Genomic DNA, 18596 nt, shown 5'->3' with positions numbered 1-18596 from the left:
AAGGAAACTTGATTGGTGTGTGCAACCAGACTGAGTAGGGAATAACTTTCCTTCATATTGATGGGTACTATACAATCAGCTGGGGGCCTAGATAGAAAAGGCAAAACGAAAGGAAATAATCAGAATTATAGGTTTCTTGGCCTTTGGGCTCTAGGACTTGACCACTGGCACTACAGATTCTCAGGTGTGTATCTTGAGACAGACACACAATTCACTTTCCTGATTCTAAGGCTTTTAGAAGAGGATTCAGCCATGCTAACAGTATTTCAGAACTATCACCTTGCAGAAAGCCTGTTATAGAATGTCTCAACTTTTATATTTATACAAGCCAGTCCCTCTAAAAGCTATAGGAAAATAGTGGCCTCTACCTGGACTTCAAAGGATGTTGTAGAGAGGCTGCAGGCTCAGGTCACAGGGGCAGAACTATCAAATAAAGTCTTCATTCAAGCAATGCTTTTTGGACTTATGGGAAAGGAGTGGCCTCTTGAGACCCTAGAACTATAGAGTCATCAGCATATTGCTTCAGCCAAGGAAAGCTATGGGCAGGAGACTCTACCCTAAGAGCTGCTGGGTGGGCTGGGCCCACCAGGGATAGGCTGCCTGAGACATGGAGGTCAAACACCTGACCACTGTGCTCAGGATATAGGCCTGGGCATCAAAGGAGATTATTCAACTTCAGACCTAAGGTCATTTTCTTCATTGGGTTTTAGACTTACTTAGGATCAGCCATTCCTTTCTTTTTGCCTATTTTTTCCTTTTTAGAGTGGGGCTGATTATCCTGAATCTTTCTAACCACTGTATTTTGGAAGTATATCATGTGTTAATTTTATAGGCTTACAGTGGGACACAGGTAAATTGTGCCTTGAGTTGCACTTGTATTTGATTTAGATGCAACTTTTAAATTAGAGTTGAATTGAGTTGATGCTATTAATACTTAAAGAAAAAAAAAACCAGGCTTTAATCATTCACACAAAGTCGGGCATCAGTTGTTCATGCCTGTAATCCTAGCTAATCAAAAGGCTAAGATCTAAGGATCACAGTTCAAAGCCAGCTTAGGCAGAAAAGTTTGTGAGACTCTTATGTCCAATTAACTAGCAAAAAAATTAGAAGTGCCAGTTGCGGGTGGCTCATGTCTGTAATCTTAGCTACTCAGGAGGCTGAAATCTGAGGATAATGGTTCAAGGCCAGCTTTCGCAGGAAAGTTTGAGAGACTCATCTCCAATTAATCAAAAGAAAACTGGAAGTGAGACTGTGGGTACAAGTGGTAGAGCACTAGCCTTGAGTGGAAAAGCTTAGGGACAGTGCCCAAGCTCTGAGTTTGGGCCCTACAACCTACAAAAAAAACAAACAAACACACAAGTAGAGCTATAGCTCAAGTGGTAGAGTGTGAGCTTTGTTAAAAAAGCCAAGCTCCATTACTAGCACATACACGGACAAAATCATTGAACAAGGGTAAACTACTACTTTTAAAAAGTCCTTGAGATATTTGAGAATTCTATGGTAGAATTAACAAAAAGTTGAACAAATAAATTCCCCATTTGAATGAACTTTTTTTTTTTTTAACATATCTCCTTTATCTTATTTATGAGTATCAAAGGAGTATGACTCTCAGGATGTATTCTTGATAATGGAAAATAAGTTACTTCTGGATTTACTTAGGCTTTTAGAAGAAAGTTTAAATGACAAAAGAACCCAAGTAACAACAACAACATCTGGTCTTTCAAGAAGACACTAACAAAGCAGTTCATAAAATCTGCTTCAGGATGCCAAGAATGGACCCAGTACCTGAACACAATGGAAAAGTCCTTTGAGAGTCAGCAAGCTAAGGGTAGGAAGCATCTTTACACATTTGACAGCAAAGCCGGAACTGCCACAGAAGTAACAAAGTCAGACCAGGAGACACAGTCACATGGCAGTCTGATGATGGTATCTAAGGATGATAAAGTTTGGCACAGTCATTTCCTTTAATTCAATAATCATGTACTAAGTACATGTAAGTGGACACTGTGCTCATTCCACAGGGACCACAAAAATGAGTATGACTCCAACCCTAAAATGTAAGACATTAAAAAATCTAGATATTGACAAATGACTGTGTATTATCAAATAAATGATCTAAATTGTATTAGTGATAAAGAGAGCTCTGGGAGTTTTACAGATAATAGAATCAATCTGAGTGAGGGAGAACTAGAAAAACTTCAAGAAAAGTAGGGAAGGCAGACAGAGAAGGGCAATGTAAACAAGAGTCTAGGGAATGTCCTAGAACATGTGCATCCAGCCTCCTCAGAACAGACTTATGGTACGAACAGTAGGTAGAGAGAAGTCTTTCGAGTAAAGGTGGCAAGGAAGGTTTTAAAGGCCAAGCACAAAGCCTAGCCCTCCTTCCTTTCTTATACTGTACTTGTACAAGGAGTTTCTATAAAGCTTATTTCTCTAAATGATTGCTTGACAGTTGATTCCAACTCTAAAATTCACTCTAGCATCTAGGTATACTTATCTTTACCCCATTCTTTTCCTCTTTTTTTTTTTTTTGTCAGTTGTGGGGCTTGAACTCAGGGCTTAGGTGCTGTTCCTGAACTTTTGCACTCAAGGCTACTACTTTGAGCCACAGCTCCACTTCCAGTTTTCTGGTAGTTAATTGGAGATAAGTCTTATGGACTTTCCTGCCTGAGCTGGCTTTGAATTGTGATCCTAAGTTCTCAGCCTCCTGACCAGCTAAGATTACAGGCATAAGCCACCAGTGCCCAGCTCCATTGTTATTTTCTTGACACAAATGGTTGATGCAAGGAGAAAAGACTGTCAGTAATTCTTCTGGGTGAACTGTATTATCACCCTGTATATACAGTGTTTATCTTTACCAAACTTTAAAGATTGGGAATGCTTTGGGGCAGAATAGCCTGCTTTATTTTTATTTTTAAAGTTGGTCATTGAAGTTCACAGTGGTTCTATACATTTCAAAATTCCTTTTACAAAAAGCCAACTGCAGTCTCTAATTCACAGAACATTTCAAATATTATAGAATCCTTAAAGATTGAGAGTCTGACTTTAAAGCACACTGTTGACTCTTCAGAAAATTAACCAGGGTTGAGATAAATTGTGTAAGTAAATACCACTTTTACAGGATAGCCAATGTGACAAGACACAGTATGACAGTATTTATCAAATAGGGCTCTGTGACCAAAACCTAGTAAGTGGGATTGTGGGGATACTCTTAATCTGAATCCCCAGAATGATGCCCTGAATGGCCGCAAAAGAGGTGGAAGGGGACAGCAATGGACTCACTACTTTCCGAGTAGCTCAGTGCTCCAGGTTTCAAGGACCTGTCCACCACTGGTGGCTGCATTGGCCTTCCAGTTGTGTTACAGCCTGAAGGTTGTGTAGATGAGACAGGTGAGGGTGGGCACACATCCAAGGAGGGCTTTTCCAAGTCTGGTACCAGCGGGCCACCAAGGCCAGGGTCCACCTTCCCAAATTCTTGTACAATTTTTAGTCTCTCTTTTTCTAGCTCCTGGTTCCGGATCATTTCCTCGAAGGCATGAAACTGTTCCTGTTCCAATTGTTGCTGTTTCTGTTGTGCTACCCTTTGTCTTTCCTTTTCCAGCTCTTGCTGCATGGCTATATTCTGGGCAAATTCCTCTGCTTCTTTTTTCTGCAAAGACAGAACAATTTACACCTCAGAAGAACAAGGATCTTCAGCAAGGAGAATTCCCAAATGTACTTCTGCTGTGGTCTGATTTCCCAATAAATAATTTGTGCTTCCTTTGATACATCAGTACCCATGGACTATAGTCACTACACTTTTCTACTGAGCCACAGAGTACCTATCTTCAAGGATAAAGTCCCAGTTCGCTCAGTGCCTCAGTATCCTAAAGCATATTTGTTGTTGTTGTTGGTCCTGGAGCCTGGGCGCTGTCCCTCAGCTCTTCAGCTCAAGGCTAGTGCTCTTCCACTTGAGACACAGTGCCATTTCTGGCTTTTTCTGCTTATGTGGTGCTGAGGAATCGAACCCAGGGCTTCATGCATGCAAAGCAAGCACTCTACCACTGAGCCACCTTCCCAGCCCAGCATGTTTTTCTTTATTGAAATCTTGATGCATCTTATTTTTCTGTACCCTGTGACCTCTATCATACACAGTTCTACTCTTAAACTGTACAAATGTATATATCCCAGGTAAAATAAAATAGAAATAGAACCAAATCCAAATCTATACCTGCTACGTCCAGGAACTCTTGTAGATTTTAACCCAGAATGAATCCTTGAAAATTTTTCTATGATCAGTTCAACACAGTGACATTTAAACTAACAAGAAACATCAAGTGAAAAACTCTAATAAAAGAAATTTTCACTCACTCAGCTCCTTAGAAATGTATGCTTTATAGCTATTCATCCTCTGCTGATTTTCAACACCAGACTGCAAAACAGAACCCAGCAGACAGCTACAAAATGACATGTAAAGCTTGCAGTGTGAACTGATGTCTGACAAGGGACCACTGCGATGTCCTGGGCATTTCTTCACATGCTTTAACTAAATCCCCTTAACAAGACTCAATTGAAGATAGGTGGAAAAATCAACTACTACAAACAACTTTAGATATAATCAAATGTAACCCAAGCCTCTAAAATCTATAGTCCCCAAAAAAATATTTTGGCGAGCATTTTCATTTCAGGTTTTTGCTCTAGATATAGCATACAGGCAATAAATTTCCTTTCCCTCAAGTCACCTTGGACAATTAAACCAAATATGTATTAGAATCCTCAGATTAACCACTGTTCTAGATGTTAACTGTCATATTAACATATTTAACACAGAATCTGTTAAAATAACAGTGCATTCCCGGAGCATAGCATAAGATACCAAAGTATTTTCCTCTGCTATTATATACTGACCTTTTCTTCATTATATTGTGCATATTCTTTGGTATATCGTTTTAACAACTCTGCCTTGAGCTCTTCTGCTTTTGGAAATGCAATCTCCTTTAATTTCTGAGATATAAAACAGAAACTGAGAATCAGGACAATTCTAATGCCATATAATTCACTAAACAAAAACAAGACATAAGTTGACACTGTCAACCATGTTTAAAAAATAACTTGAATTACCTATTACCCAGCCATTCTTGCTATTTCATATCTGCACTGAAGAAAAAGAGAGATGGCCTTACTTCCATCTCCAGGGCTCCATTTCTGCTCTGATTCAGAGACTAGAACTTTTTTTTTTTTTTTTTGGTCAGTCTTGAGGCTTGAACTCACAGCTTGGGTGTTGTCCCTGAGCTCTTTTGCTCAAGGTTAGTGTTCTACCACTTTGAGCCACACCACCACTACTGGTTTTTTGGTGGTTAATTGGAAATAAAGAGTCTCACAGACTTTCCTGTCTGGGCTGGCTTTGAATGGTGATTCTCAGATCTCAGTCTCCTGAGTAGCTAGGATTACAGGTGTGAGCCACTAGTACCCAGCAGAGACTATAACTTTGATCTTATGTCTGTCTATGCTGCTCTGAAGCTTGTAGATAGACAATAATGAAAATGAAGACCCACCTTTACTGTGTCTTTCTTTTCTGGAATGACAGATGATTTGTAATCTCGATGCTTTGGTAATTTCTCAATGAAGAGCCTAAGAAAACAGATCAGAATGATTATATATGGAGCGAATGACCAAATGTCCATGAGACCATAAGGCAATGTGCATGAAGAGTTTCTAGAGGTAGAGAAGAGACAACAAGGACATTTAGACAGGCCATGTTGCCTACTAATTCTATCCCTGGAATTAGCAAACAATATTGCCTTCTTCCAAACCAGATGTGCAGCAGCAAGCACCAGACCTTTAAATGAAAGAAAATGGTCAAACAAAATCCTAAACCAGACAGATAAACAAGCAAAGCCTATTCTGTACCCAAAATGTACCTGCAAAGAAAGAGATTGTGTGTGTGTGTGTGTGTGTGTGAATGATATGACAGGCTTTCCAAGGAAAGGGCCTCTGTAAAAAAATGTTCTTAAAAGGACAGTTTGGCAGCTTGGGTTAACAGAAGGTTAACCAAAAACCATGTACATTATTACTGTTATGACTGTTATCTCTGTAACTTTTATCTTATTTTTCATTTTTGTGCCAGTTCTGGGACTTGAATTGAGGCCCTGGGTACTGTCCCTGAGCTTTTATGCTCAAGGCAAATGCTCTACTACATAATCCAAAGCTCTACTTCTGGCTTTTTGGTAGTTAAGAGATAGGAGTCTCATGGTATTGCTGCCCAGGCTGGTTTTGAATGGTTATCCTCAGATCTTAGCCTCCTGAGTAGCTAGGATTATAGGCAGGAGGTACCAGCAGGTACCAGCAGGTACCAGCAGGGGATTATATTCTTTTAAAGAAAAAAAATATTCCTTTGTATCATACCAAACAGAGATACACTTAGCGCATGTGTTACAGTTACAGGACTGTATTATGTACATAACATACATTATTTATTAAAAAATATTCCTTTGTATCATACCAAACAGAGATACACTTAGTGCATGTGTTACAGTTACAGGACTGTATTATGTACATAACATACATTATTTATTATATGCATTATGATATTTGATAAAAAGGGCATAAATATCAGATGGTGGATTTTCTCTTTCAGTTTCTGTCCTTGGCTAAAAAGCTCAGTGGGGGAAAAAAACGAAATCAATTCCCAGGCCTCTTAAGATTTATGACATCTACTTAATGACAATAAAAAAAAAAACAATAAGAGAAGCTCTATGTGTAGTCTTTTTAGGAACCTCCATATTGCTTTCCAAAGTGGTTGAACACATTTACATTCCCACCAACAATGCAGTAGGGTTCCCTTTTAGCCATATTCCCTCCAGCATCTGTTTTTATTAGATATTTTGATTATAGCCATTCTAACTGGGATGAGGTAGAATCTCAATGTTGTTTTGATTTGTATTTCTTTTATGGCTAGAGAAGTTGAGCATTTCTTTATGTGTCTATTGGCCATTCTACAGAGAAGTCTCTCTTTAAGTCTTTAGCCCACTTATTAATGGGGCAGTTGTTTCTTTGAGGATTTGTTGTTGGGGGATTTAATTTTTTGAGTTCCAAGCATATTTTAGATATGAGACCCTTGTCCATTGTATGGCTAGTGAAGATCCGTGGGCTTTCTATTGATCTTACTTGCTATGTCCTTTGCCATGCAGAAGCTCTGCAGTTTGAGCTCCCCTATGACCCAGCAATCCCACTTTTAGGCATTTACCCAAATAATCACAAACAAGTCCATACGAAAGCTACCAGCACAACTATATTTATCGCAGCATTATTCATCATAGCTAAGATATGGAATCAACCCAGATGCCCCTCAGCAGATGAACGGATCAAGAAAATGTGCGATATATATATAATGGAATTCTATGCCTCCATCAGAAAGAATGACACTGCCCCATTTGCAGGAAAATATTATATTAAATGAAGTAAGCTAGACTCAAAGAAATATAGGTCCCATGGTTTCTCTTATCTGCAGTAACTAGTATATGCCTAGAACAAGCACAAGAGGTCAAAAGCTATGTACATATGACCATATAACCTGATGCTAAGCAAAATGAACCCCAAGATAGAGACACAAAAGATTTTAATCTTTCTTGTTGTTCTTTTTAATGTACTATGTGGTTTTTTTGTTTGTTTCTTTGTATGTTCTTTTCCCATGGTACAACCCCTGTCGTCACTGTATTTGATTCCTGTGTCCTGCATCTTGTATATATATTTTTCTAATTTGGGGAGGGGAAAGGAAATAACAAAATGCTAAAATAAGGATACAGGATAACCCATTGTAACAATGAGATGTACAGGACACTATGTTGAAAATGAACTTTACAACTTTGCTGGGCCGGGGAAGGGGGGTGGGGAGAGGGGTGGGGGGGGAGGGAGGAGTTGGGGAGGTGGGGAGGAAAGGGATGGTAGGGGAAAAACAAAGGAGAGGGTAACAATGCTTGATAGGAAATGGACTCATTACCTTTCTCATGTAACTGTAACCCCTCTGTATAGTATCTGTACAATAACAAATATTAAAAAAAAAACAAAATAAGTCCACTAACTTGCCACATCAAGAAAATGGCAAGCTCAGAATTTCTACACCAGCAAGTCAGCTCCAGAATCTGCTCTTAGCCACTGTGCTATACTGCCTCCACAGGTTCTTCGAATGTCTGAAACTGTTGGAGGGTTCTAAACAAATACATCTTTGAATAGAATGTTTTAATATATGGAAATCAAGAGGGTAGCTTGCACACAGCTCTAAGTACTGTAGTTAAGATAAATTTGTTTCTTCTTTCTGCCCATGGGGAGGAGTATATGGAGGAAAAAGACTCAGTAAGATCAAAGATGACTCCACCCAAACAAACCCTATTCAGGTCTATATTAGGCACATACAAATTTTATTTCAATCCAATCCAATCCAATTCACCTGATTTGCCACCTTAGGGAAAGATTAAATCTAAAACTAAAAGTGTTGTAAAAAAATCTTCCCTTCAGGAGGGCCTTATTGTTGCTATGCTCTTTGGTGCTGGTGACTTGACACTTTCTCACCTGACTGGGAGCATTATCTTAAGTACCTACTAATTTGGAGGTTTTATTCAATGAATTTAAATTTTGTTGCTAACAATGTCATAAAGCTTTACAGTATACAAACTTTTTTTTTTTGTCAGTCATAGGGCTTGAACTCAGGGCTTGGGCGCTGTCCCTAAGCACTTTTTGCTCAAGGCTAGAACTCTACCACTTTGAGCCACAGTGCCACTTCCTGTTTTCTGCTGGTTACTTGTAGATAAGAGTCTCACAGACTTTTCTGCCTAGTCTGGCTTTGAACCACGATCCTCAGATCTCAGCCTCCTGAGTAGCCAGGATTACAGCCATGAGACATCAGCGCCTGGTTTATAAACATTCTTTTGTCATTGATGCATCATCAGTCTACTGGTCAACCAATTTTTCTTTGTAAATCTGGCTTTTGTTTTTATAAGATGACTCAGGAAAATGTTATTTGGTATATAAGAAATTAAAATGCAAGCCAGGCATTGGTGGCTTATGCCGGTAATCCTAGTTACTCAAGAGGCTGAGATCTGAGAATTGTGGTTCAAAGCCAGCCTGAGCAGGAAAGTGTGAGATTCTTATCTCCAATAAATGGGAAGTGGTGCTGTGGCTCAAGTGACAGAATGCTAGCCTTGAGCTGAAGAGCTGAGGGAGAGTGCACAGGCGCAGAGCTCAAGCCTCTCAACTGACCAGAAAAAAAGAAGAAGAAGAAGGAGTAGAAGGAGAGGAAGAAGAAATTGAAGTGCCTTTTAAAATGGAAAAAAAAAACCAACCTTCCATTCATGGAAAAAAATGAAATTGTTTTGAGTTCTATATTTAAAACCATTATAGAGTCATTTGTTCAAAGTAAGAATATTAAGTAAGACATAGTTCTTATATTCTAGAGATTTATAATTCAGCAAACTTCCTCTTGGGCCCAAAGATCAAGGTATATATTTACTACCTTCAGCTGGCTGAACATGCTTGGTATTGAAGCCTGCATCAGTCATGAAAGCACTTCTGCTCTCAGTATACAACTACACAGTATACAACTACACGGTAAACTTCCTGAGGCAGGGATTTCTGTGTTTTATGCTACACACACACACACACACACACACACACACACACACACACACACACTAATGAATACCAATCTAATGAGCACTAAACTAATGAAAAATAGAAGGGAGGGGAAATAGAATGGATGACTAACCATGCATGCAATGGGAGCAAGTTTACAAGTAAAGAAAACACTCCCAGAAAGACCTTTTCAAAACATATAGTGGGCACTATAACCCATTACCCTTACTGGTGGTCACAGCATTTAGCAGTTGGAAGAGCAGGTTCTAGAGCCACTCTTCCTGGGCTCAGATGCTGGCTTTGCAATTTACTAGCTGTGTGACCCTGGGTAAGTCACTTAATCTCCCATTATCAGTTTCTTCACACACATAAATTATATACATGGAGACAAACTAGAACTTCGTGATACATGGAGATAATAAAAATAAAGTTAACAGCACAGTGCCTAGCACACAGCCAACACCTGCCACATGCTTCTTATGGTTATTTTTACTAGCAGATGAGCAAACAAAGAAATGTGAACAAGAATAAGCATGAAGATGCTTATATCAGAGCTAGAAACTTTCTAGGCATAGAATAGCAGTGGCCCAGATGTATACTATTCACTAGGACAATATCTGGTTGCAGCCTAGAGAGAGGAAATGTACCAGAGTAAACCAAGTTTAATGGCAAAAACATAAGCAAAACAACCTAACAGAACAAAGAAAAAAGAAAAAGATGAATGGAAAATACAAAAGGCAAGTAAACATATAAAATAGTGTTAAATGCCACTTACTATGAAACTCAAATTAGTATGACATAATTTTGCAACAGAGTGACATTGGCAAGGCTTAAAGACTGATTTATACTTGGTGTAAATAATGGTGTAGGGAAATGGCTATCTTTATACACTATCAGAAAGATTGAAAACTGATTACAACCTTTTTTTAATAGAGGGAAAATGAGAAGCAATTATTAAAAAATTTAAAAACTGTGTATATTCTTTAAGCTCACAATTTAACTTCTAGAACTTATCTAGAGACTGTCAGCAAATGCAATGTCATATATATAAGACTATTGAACCTAGAACTGCTCACAAAAGTAGGAAAACAAAACTAAATGCCCATTAACATGAGATAATTTAATACATTATGGAATACCCAATGTGAAAACAACGTAATCATTCACTTATCCATTGAAAAATTTATTGGGCATCTACCATGAATAAGGTCATGAATTATTCTAGATAAGAAGAATATGGTGGTAAATGACCTAGTCTGTTTTTTCCCACTTCGGAATGTATATTACAGTGGAAAAACAAACAATATACAAAACAAAAGATTAATAGGACAGTGATAGAGGAAGGGAGAAATTTTAGGTAGAGCAGCTAAGGAATGCATCAGTAAGAAGGTGGTATTTGAGCAAGGGACTGGAAGAGGATAAGCTATGAAGAGATTTAGAGTAAGACTGCTTCAGGCAGAAGGAATAGCCAGCTCTGAGTAAGATGGCTCAATATGTGCTCATATAGACAGACGCTATTCTTAAGAAAGCAAGCTGAAGAACAGGATACAGAGTATAATCCACTCATGCACATGAGTTTCTTTGGTCTCCTCTGGTGGATAAGATTTCTCTTACCACTTTATTAATTTTCTTAAAAGCAATTAATTCAAAAGTTAAGCAAGAATTCTATAATATGAATGTAATAAGGATTTTCATCTCATTTCTTGCAGTCTTGAAATTTAATCAGCAAAGCATGATCACAGGTGAAACTTTCTTCAGTCTAGAAACCCTAATCCCAGCAAACACTTTCAACACAGGTGACAAGTTCATTTTCAGAACAGAGGATTTGTGTTATAGCAGCCTCCCACAGCAAATAGGAACTGCCTGAATACTCCAAGTACCTTCTTTGTAGCCTAGCTGATGACCATAAAAAGCTGCGAAAGAATCCACTGCCTGTTTTATTGTCTGTGCTCATCATGAAAATATGTACTGATTTAATATGCTGAAGATCTTTCTTCTATACTGGGGTCTACAAAAGGCAAAGCATTCCTTCAGCAGGGAAACTACTGAGAAGGGAACTATGTCTGAGATCATTAAGATGCCTAAACTGCTCCAGGAGAAATGACAGACATGCCTTTTAAATGTTGAAACAAAGTATCCACAAAAGGTCTAGAAAAACTATTCTCAATAGTGGGGGTAGAAGAGTGGTGAGGTCCATGCCTACTCTCTCCACTCTCTCCTTCGCTGTAGTAACTGGCACAGTGAGCCACTGTCACTGATAGGAATATACCAAGTAAAATATGATAAGAAAACAAGCTGAGAATCGCTGAGTTAAAACTTCTTTGCAATTCCTGCTTGTCAGTTCACAGAATCAGAATCAGAGTCTTGAAAGCAGATGCCAGAAAAATGAAGTTAGCTCTATTTATTGCTTTAGCCCAAGCCAAACCATGGAAGCCTCAAATTAACCCTCAAATTCAACAAATCAAGTATAAACTTCCAAACCCTCTGCCCATAAATCTCCCTGAGGCCTCGCTCATCCTAGTAAATGAGCTGTAATCCCCTCATACGGAAGATTTTTTTAAAAAAGTAATTTCTTAAGCATCCAAGTCATCCATGTACTTTGTGTATGTGTTGCTGGGGATCAAACCCAGGACCTTATACAAAGTAAACAACCACAACCGCTCTACCAGTGAGCTACTATATCCCAGCCACACAAGTACTCTTCCTCTTCCCCCTTCCTTCCCTCCTTCCCTCCCTCCCTCCCTTCCTTCCTTCCTTCCTTCCTTCCTTCCTTCTTTTTCCCCCTCCCTCCTTTTCTCCCTCCCTCCTTTCTTTCTTTCTCTTTCTTTCTTTCTTTCTTTCTTCCTTCCTTCCTTCCTTCCTTCCTCCTCTTCCTCTTCTCTTCTTCATCTTCCTCCTCCTCTCCTTTTTTTTTTTTTTGTGCTCATACTTGCCTTGAACTCAGAGCCTTTGTGCTTTTGCTCAACTTTTTGCTCAATCAGTGCTGGCACTCTACCACTTCCTGCCTTTTTCTGGTTGATTAGATAAGAGTCTTGGGATTTTCTACTCAAGCTAGCTTTGAATTCCAGTCTTCAGGTTTCAGCTCTGAGTAGTTAGGATTTAGATAGGAGCCACCAGGACCCAGCTCACACCTGTAGTTTTTTATTTTATTTTTTTGAAAAATTCAAAGATTTTTAAATTATATTTTTATTATCTTTAAGTAGTTGTACAAAGGGATTACCATTCAAACACATGTTTTTTTTTGGGGGGGGGGTCTGGTTGTGGGGCCTGAACTCTGGGCTTGGGTGCTGTCCCTCAGCTCTTCACCTCAAGGCTAGCCCTCTACCACTTGGGCCACAGCGCCACTTCCGGCTTTTTTTTTCTGCTTATGTGGTGCTGAGGAATTGAACCCAGGGCCTCATGCATGCAAGGCAAGTGCTCTACCACTGAGCCACCTTCCCAGCCCTGCCTGTACTCTTAATGTTATTTTGTTCTTGCTTGCTTATGATGGCTGGTGCTCTGCTACTTGAGCCACCTCCAGCCTGTCCTTTTGCTAGCTAATTGGCGATCACTATGTATCTAAAACCTAGTGCAGTGCCTAGTAGATTGTAGATACACTCAATACATGTTTGTTGAATGAATACAATCCTTGCTCTGAAGGTATTCTCTATATAAGGCAGTAGGACTCAGAAGATCCTTCATAAAATACCTGATAGAAAAAGCCTATGAAGGGGCTGGGAATGTGTCTTAGCAGTAGAGTGCCTGCCTTGTGTGTATGAAGCCTTGGGTCCATTCTTCAGTACCACATAAGCAAAAAAAGCCAGACGTGGCACTGTGGCTCAAGTGGTAGAGTTCTAGCCTTGAGCAAAAGAAGCTCAGGGACAGTACCCAGGCCCTGAGTTTAAGCCCCAGGACTGGCAAAGAAAAGAAAAAAAAGCCTATGAATTTACTGAACTTTTTCAACTAGTGAGTGATTCTCTAGAGAAACTGTGGTCTTAGGTTTTATTTTGAGAAAACAATCTAAAAGATAGCTGGAATATACAAGAATACTACTATTTCATCTAGCAGTAGAGTAGGTATATAAAGAGGTCAACAGCCAAAGAAACTTTGTAGGAAAATAAATTTTGTGCCTAAGAATAAAAAACTCAAAACAGTAAAGGGAAACAAAAATATAAATTTTTATTCTAGAAAAACATCAACACTGGGCTGGGTGCTGGTGGTTCACACTTATAATCCTACCTACTTAGAAGGCTGAGATCTGAGGATCGAGGATTTGGGCAGCCAAATCCAAGAGACTCATCTCCAATTAAGCAGCAAAAAGCCAGAAGTGGGGTGGCTCAATTAGGAGAATGCCAGCCTTGAATAGAAAAAAGCAAGAGCACAACAATAAGGCCCTGAGTTCAAGCCTCCTGCCTCAAGATGCATTTGACAATAGAAAGCACCACATACACACACATGCAATCAACACTGAGACCACAATGCAAGGCATTATGGTTTTAATATATCACCAGAACTTTGAGTAAACAGGCAATAATTATAAAGCTAAAAACAAAAAGGAACTAGCATTTATCTTTTTCCACTCTAAATTTATAACAGGTGAAAGACTTTACTCTTCCATAGTTTTCCTTAAAGAATTCTTAACTGGAGTGATTTTGTACCTCAGCATTAGCTAACATCTGGAGACATTTTTGGTTGTCAGAGCTGGGAAGGGGGTAAAAATCCAGGATGCTACTGTAAACATCCTACAACATACAGGATAGCTCCAGAATAAAACAATTCTTCACTGCCAAAGTTAGAAATCTTCCTTAAGAGGAAATGTGATAAAAAAAACTTAATGTGATTAACTGATACACATATTTCTGTCTGGGAGGACAAATACAGAACTAGTAAGAGTGATGTCTCTGGGGAAGGGAACTGAGGATTGGAAGAAAAGATTTCAGAGAAAGGAAATTTACTTTTTCTTTTTTTGGTGCCAGTCCTGGGGCTTGAACTAGAGGCCTGGGCCTGGGCACTGTTCTTGGGCCTTTTTGCTCAAGAGTACAGCTCTATTTCTTGAACCACAGCTTCACTTATAGCTTTTTTGGTAGTCAACTGGAGATAAGAGTCTCAGGGACTTTCCTCCTGGGCTGGCTTTGAACCTCAATCTTCAGAACTCAATCTCCTGGGTAGTTATAATTACAGGTGTGAACACCAGCACCTGTAATTTTTTAACCTTCTATACTTTTTGGTGCTTTCTGAATTCCGCAATGCATGTATATATTGCCCATTCAAAAACACAAGGGGTCAGGGATATAGCTTAGTGTAGAATGCAGGGCATTAGGCTCCATATTCAGAATCAACAAATTAATCTAACTAAAAAATAATGTGGCTTATGTTTATAATCTCAAAAGACTAATTTCAACTCACAGAACATTATGAAATGGAAAGCCAAATATCCTGTTGTCAAATGCATCTTGAAGCAGGAGTTACAAAACCTGGGTTTTGTCACTCCAAATTGGAACATGATCAACTCTGAGCTTGCTCCCTCCTATGAAGAATGTTAGGATAGCATGCCCTACTCAGTACACACAGACCTGTGAGGATCAATGAAATCATTCAGCTTAAATAACTCACGAATTACTAAGAGCCATGCAAACAGATGCAATTACTTTTTATACATCTTGGAATTAAAGAACAAGACTAGAAATGACAAATAAGATCTTTAGCATTATTCCTTTGCTAAATCATGCATCATTCTTTGTCATTGGGGCTTTAGGAATTGTTCTGTTAGTAGTACTGAGATCTTCTAGTTTTGCTGCCTACTCTATGATGATGAACAACTCAAGAGGAAGATCTTCCTATGAGCCATACAAATTGTAAGCAGTCCTTAATTATTTTCATTATTATGGTAAAGATTAAGAAGAAAAAAATTCTTATATTACTCTATTTTGTACAAAATAAACAGAGATAAGGAATTTGGTATTTGGGATATTTCTACTATAATGCCTGAATAGACAAAGCACAGTAAAAGCACTCAATATATAACAAGTCCATAACTACCAATTCTTTTGCCTGACAGCTGGTACAGGCATAGGCCAAAGAGCTAAGTCTCTTACTCATGAAACTATGACTCATGAAAACAACTCCTTCAGTACTCATGTCTTTGAATGACAAGGACAATCAATATGTAGGAACTGTTAGAAAAACAAATGATTAATACCGAATATGTTGTAAAGGTCTCTACTTTTAGCAATTATGAGAAGAATAAGTGAGCACAAGGGCAGAATAAGTGAGACATCAGCCACCAGAAAAGAAAAAGGAAACTGTAGGTGTCTTACGTGATATACTTGTTATACAGGATAAAGGCATGTTCAATGTTGCCTTCCTCAGAGTAAATGGATGCCATTCGAATAATCTCAACTCCAGAGCGGAAGTATCGACGGGGTGGAATGTCTTCATTCACTTCCACAGCACTCCCCAATAATGAGAGGGCCCTCACCCGGTCTTCGGGTGGGAGGCTCATGTCTCCATGGTCAGACATCAGGATAAAGAGGTTCTGAGACAGAAACAAGAAAAGAATCAAAACCATGGGTCCCATCATCCCTGCAGTCTAGCACAGAGTGTGTTTATCTCATAAACCTCTTCCTTAAGAAGAAAGTACAAGAAAAAATATATCATATGCTGTGAGCCAGATAAAATAGTCTCTTTCTTATAAAAAGGTTTAGACCCTCTGAATAATTTTGAGATACACAACAACCATATATGAAAACAGCATAAAGAACCTACATGAAAGCTGTATTAGGGGTTGGGGGAGGGCAAGGGGAGACAGACTGGTTCTGTTGGGAGGAGGGTACTAGCAAGAAATGGTTAAGGATAAAAGAGGATGAATATAGTTAAAAACATTGTTGACATCCATGAAAACAGTGAGATCTGTTGAAATTTTATTAGGAAGGGGTGAGGGCATAAGCGATAATGATATAGGGAAGAGAGACTGGCTAGAGTTTATTGTATGCATGAGTGGAAATGCCTCTATGTAATAGCCCCTTGAATAACTAACATTTGCTAATTTTTAAAAAAGGCCAAAATCCTCAAGGTAGCCTAAATAATTTTGAGAAGACTGGCAGACTGGAAAACCCAGTCTTGTGCCATAATTAGGTAGTATCAGAATATAATTACAATAGGCCACGGTGGGTTCGGTTCTGCCCCTCAATTCTGCAATCCTCTATTATTAGGAGAACTTGCCTAGAGCACTATGAGTATAAGGATAGTATCTTCTATTTTTCTAATAATTTCTTCTTTCAACTACCTACTACTTCCACTTACTCCAGTACTTGGAAGAGTGCAGTCAGTGGAGTTTCATGAGGATTCAGTGATTTCAAGTTTGATCATTTTTATTCAGCTGAGAGTAACTGACATTTTGGGTGTGGGGGGGTATACATTTTCATATTTGAATACAAAGTTAACCAGGGTAGCAGTTCTGGGAATGAATGTTCACAATCAGAGCTCTGCCCATCAAACCACTATTCCACACAGTATGCAATATTATTCACTATTATCAGAACAAGATATTTCAATCTCGAAGACAAAAGCTCATCTACCAAAAAACTAAGCACTTCTGAATAATACAAGGACACAAAGGTACCTTAAAACTGGAGAGGGTGACACCTTACTCTGGGTGTTTTCTTTCCCTGAGCTCCAAACTCCAGTAATCCCACAATCGTTCTAGATACCGCTGCTGTTAGAACCAGATCTCAAATGCCAGTAAGTTACCACCATTCTCCGTAATTTCCAAAGGAATCTGGGTTTTTTATACACTGAATTAAAGTCCTCTATAACCAACGTGCTCTAGGATGTACAGACTATAGAATTCACAGCCCCATGGAAACTGCTCTCATGTCTTTTCTATACTTTACTCTTCTCCAATAGGCGAGCTTTTGCTCGTCAGGATTCCTGACCAGGAATCCTCACGTCAGTCTCCCTTGTTTAACCACTACTTTTCCGCCTTCTAATCTAATCATTCCCTCAGACAGATAGGTTTCCATATTAGGGCCACATTTCCTGCACGAAGCTTCCCATGAAAACATCCTCATTAACAGCAAAGGCTGGGAATGCTAAGGATGCAGAGGCACTACATCTCTCCCAGCGCAGTCTACTAGAGTTAACTGAGACAGATGCTCCCCGGCATTTCTCCCTTTAGGAAGAAGAGCCTGTGGGTCGAGAAGGGAACCCCTTTCCCACGGGTATAGAGCAACACGCCAGGGAGGAAATGCAGCACCCACAAACAACAGGAGAGGGTGGCGAGGAAGGCTGGCCTGGAGAAAGGACGAGCGGAGGTGGAGCACGTCCTGCTGAGCGAGGTCTACCGACAAGTGCTTGAGGTGCCCTTCCTGAAGCGACCCAAGCCCCAACTGCCTATCCCGGACAGAATCCTCGGAGGTTTTCAGGAAGTGCTGGGCCTGGCAGGTGGAGGGGGGCGGGCGGGGGAAGCCCGGCAGGCGGGAGGGACCCGAGCCTTCGGGTGCCCGGCGCGCAGCGGACCTGGAAGAGGCTCGTGGGGGAGGAGAAGGCTGCAGGCCCCACTCACTGCGGCTCAGTCTCACTCACTCACTGGCTCGGTCTCATCACACTCACAGCCCCTGTCCCACCACCTTCCCGGGACCCCCTTCCCACCTTTCCTGAAGGATGACACTCGCGGCTTCCGGAAACGTCACTTCCGGTGCCACGCCACTCCCACCAGGCTGTCAATTATACTCCTTAGGATTTAGGACCCGGGCGGGGGGGAGGAGGGGGCGGGGGGAAGAGATGAGGAACTGGTGGGTGGGGCTATAATCGTGGCCTGCGGAAAATTCGGCCAATGGAGAGCGGGTTCTGAAGCGGCCTCCTTGGTAAAGGAAAAATAAACCCGGAAGAGAGCCGGACAGAATTACTAAAGGAACCGGGGAACAAACTATAATGGAGGTAGGAGTTTCCTGACAGTTCAAACTCCTGCTTCCATCACATAAGAACGTCGTATTCCAAGAGGGCGTGCAGAT

The 18596-nt window shown here is 40.0% G+C and overlaps 1 protein-coding gene across 4 annotated transcripts in view; it reads right to left on the bottom strand.

Moving 5' to 3' along the window:
- The window catches only part of LOC122125203 (STAM binding protein), a 30704-nt gene extending 12429 nt beyond the window's left edge, over nucleotides 1–18275 (bottom strand). The window contains exons 1-5 of one of the 4 annotated variants that reach the window (XM_042699778.1): nucleotides 18235–18275; nucleotides 15903–16120; nucleotides 5535–5610; nucleotides 4888–4983; nucleotides 3283–3649 (exon numbers count right to left, since the gene is read on the bottom strand). In XM_042699778.1, the coding sequence (XP_042555712.1) occupies nucleotides 3283–3649; nucleotides 4888–4983; nucleotides 5535–5610; nucleotides 15903–16105 (742 nt within the window). In that variant the 5' untranslated portion in view covers nucleotides 16106–16120; nucleotides 18235–18275. The other 3 variants (XM_042699777.1, XM_042699780.1, XM_042699779.1) reach the window with 3 other exon arrangements.
- Nucleotides 18276–18596: the final 321 nt, after the last annotated feature.

Source organism: Dipodomys spectabilis, unplaced genomic scaffold (assembly GCF_019054845.1).
Source record: "Dipodomys spectabilis isolate Male_0828 unplaced genomic scaffold, ASM1905484v1 ptg000262l, whole genome shotgun sequence".
Lineage (NCBI taxonomy): Eukaryota > Metazoa > Chordata > Mammalia > Rodentia > Heteromyidae > Dipodomys > Dipodomys spectabilis.
Note: the sequence above shows the minus strand (reverse complement) of the source record. Positions and strands in the feature narration are given on the sequence as shown.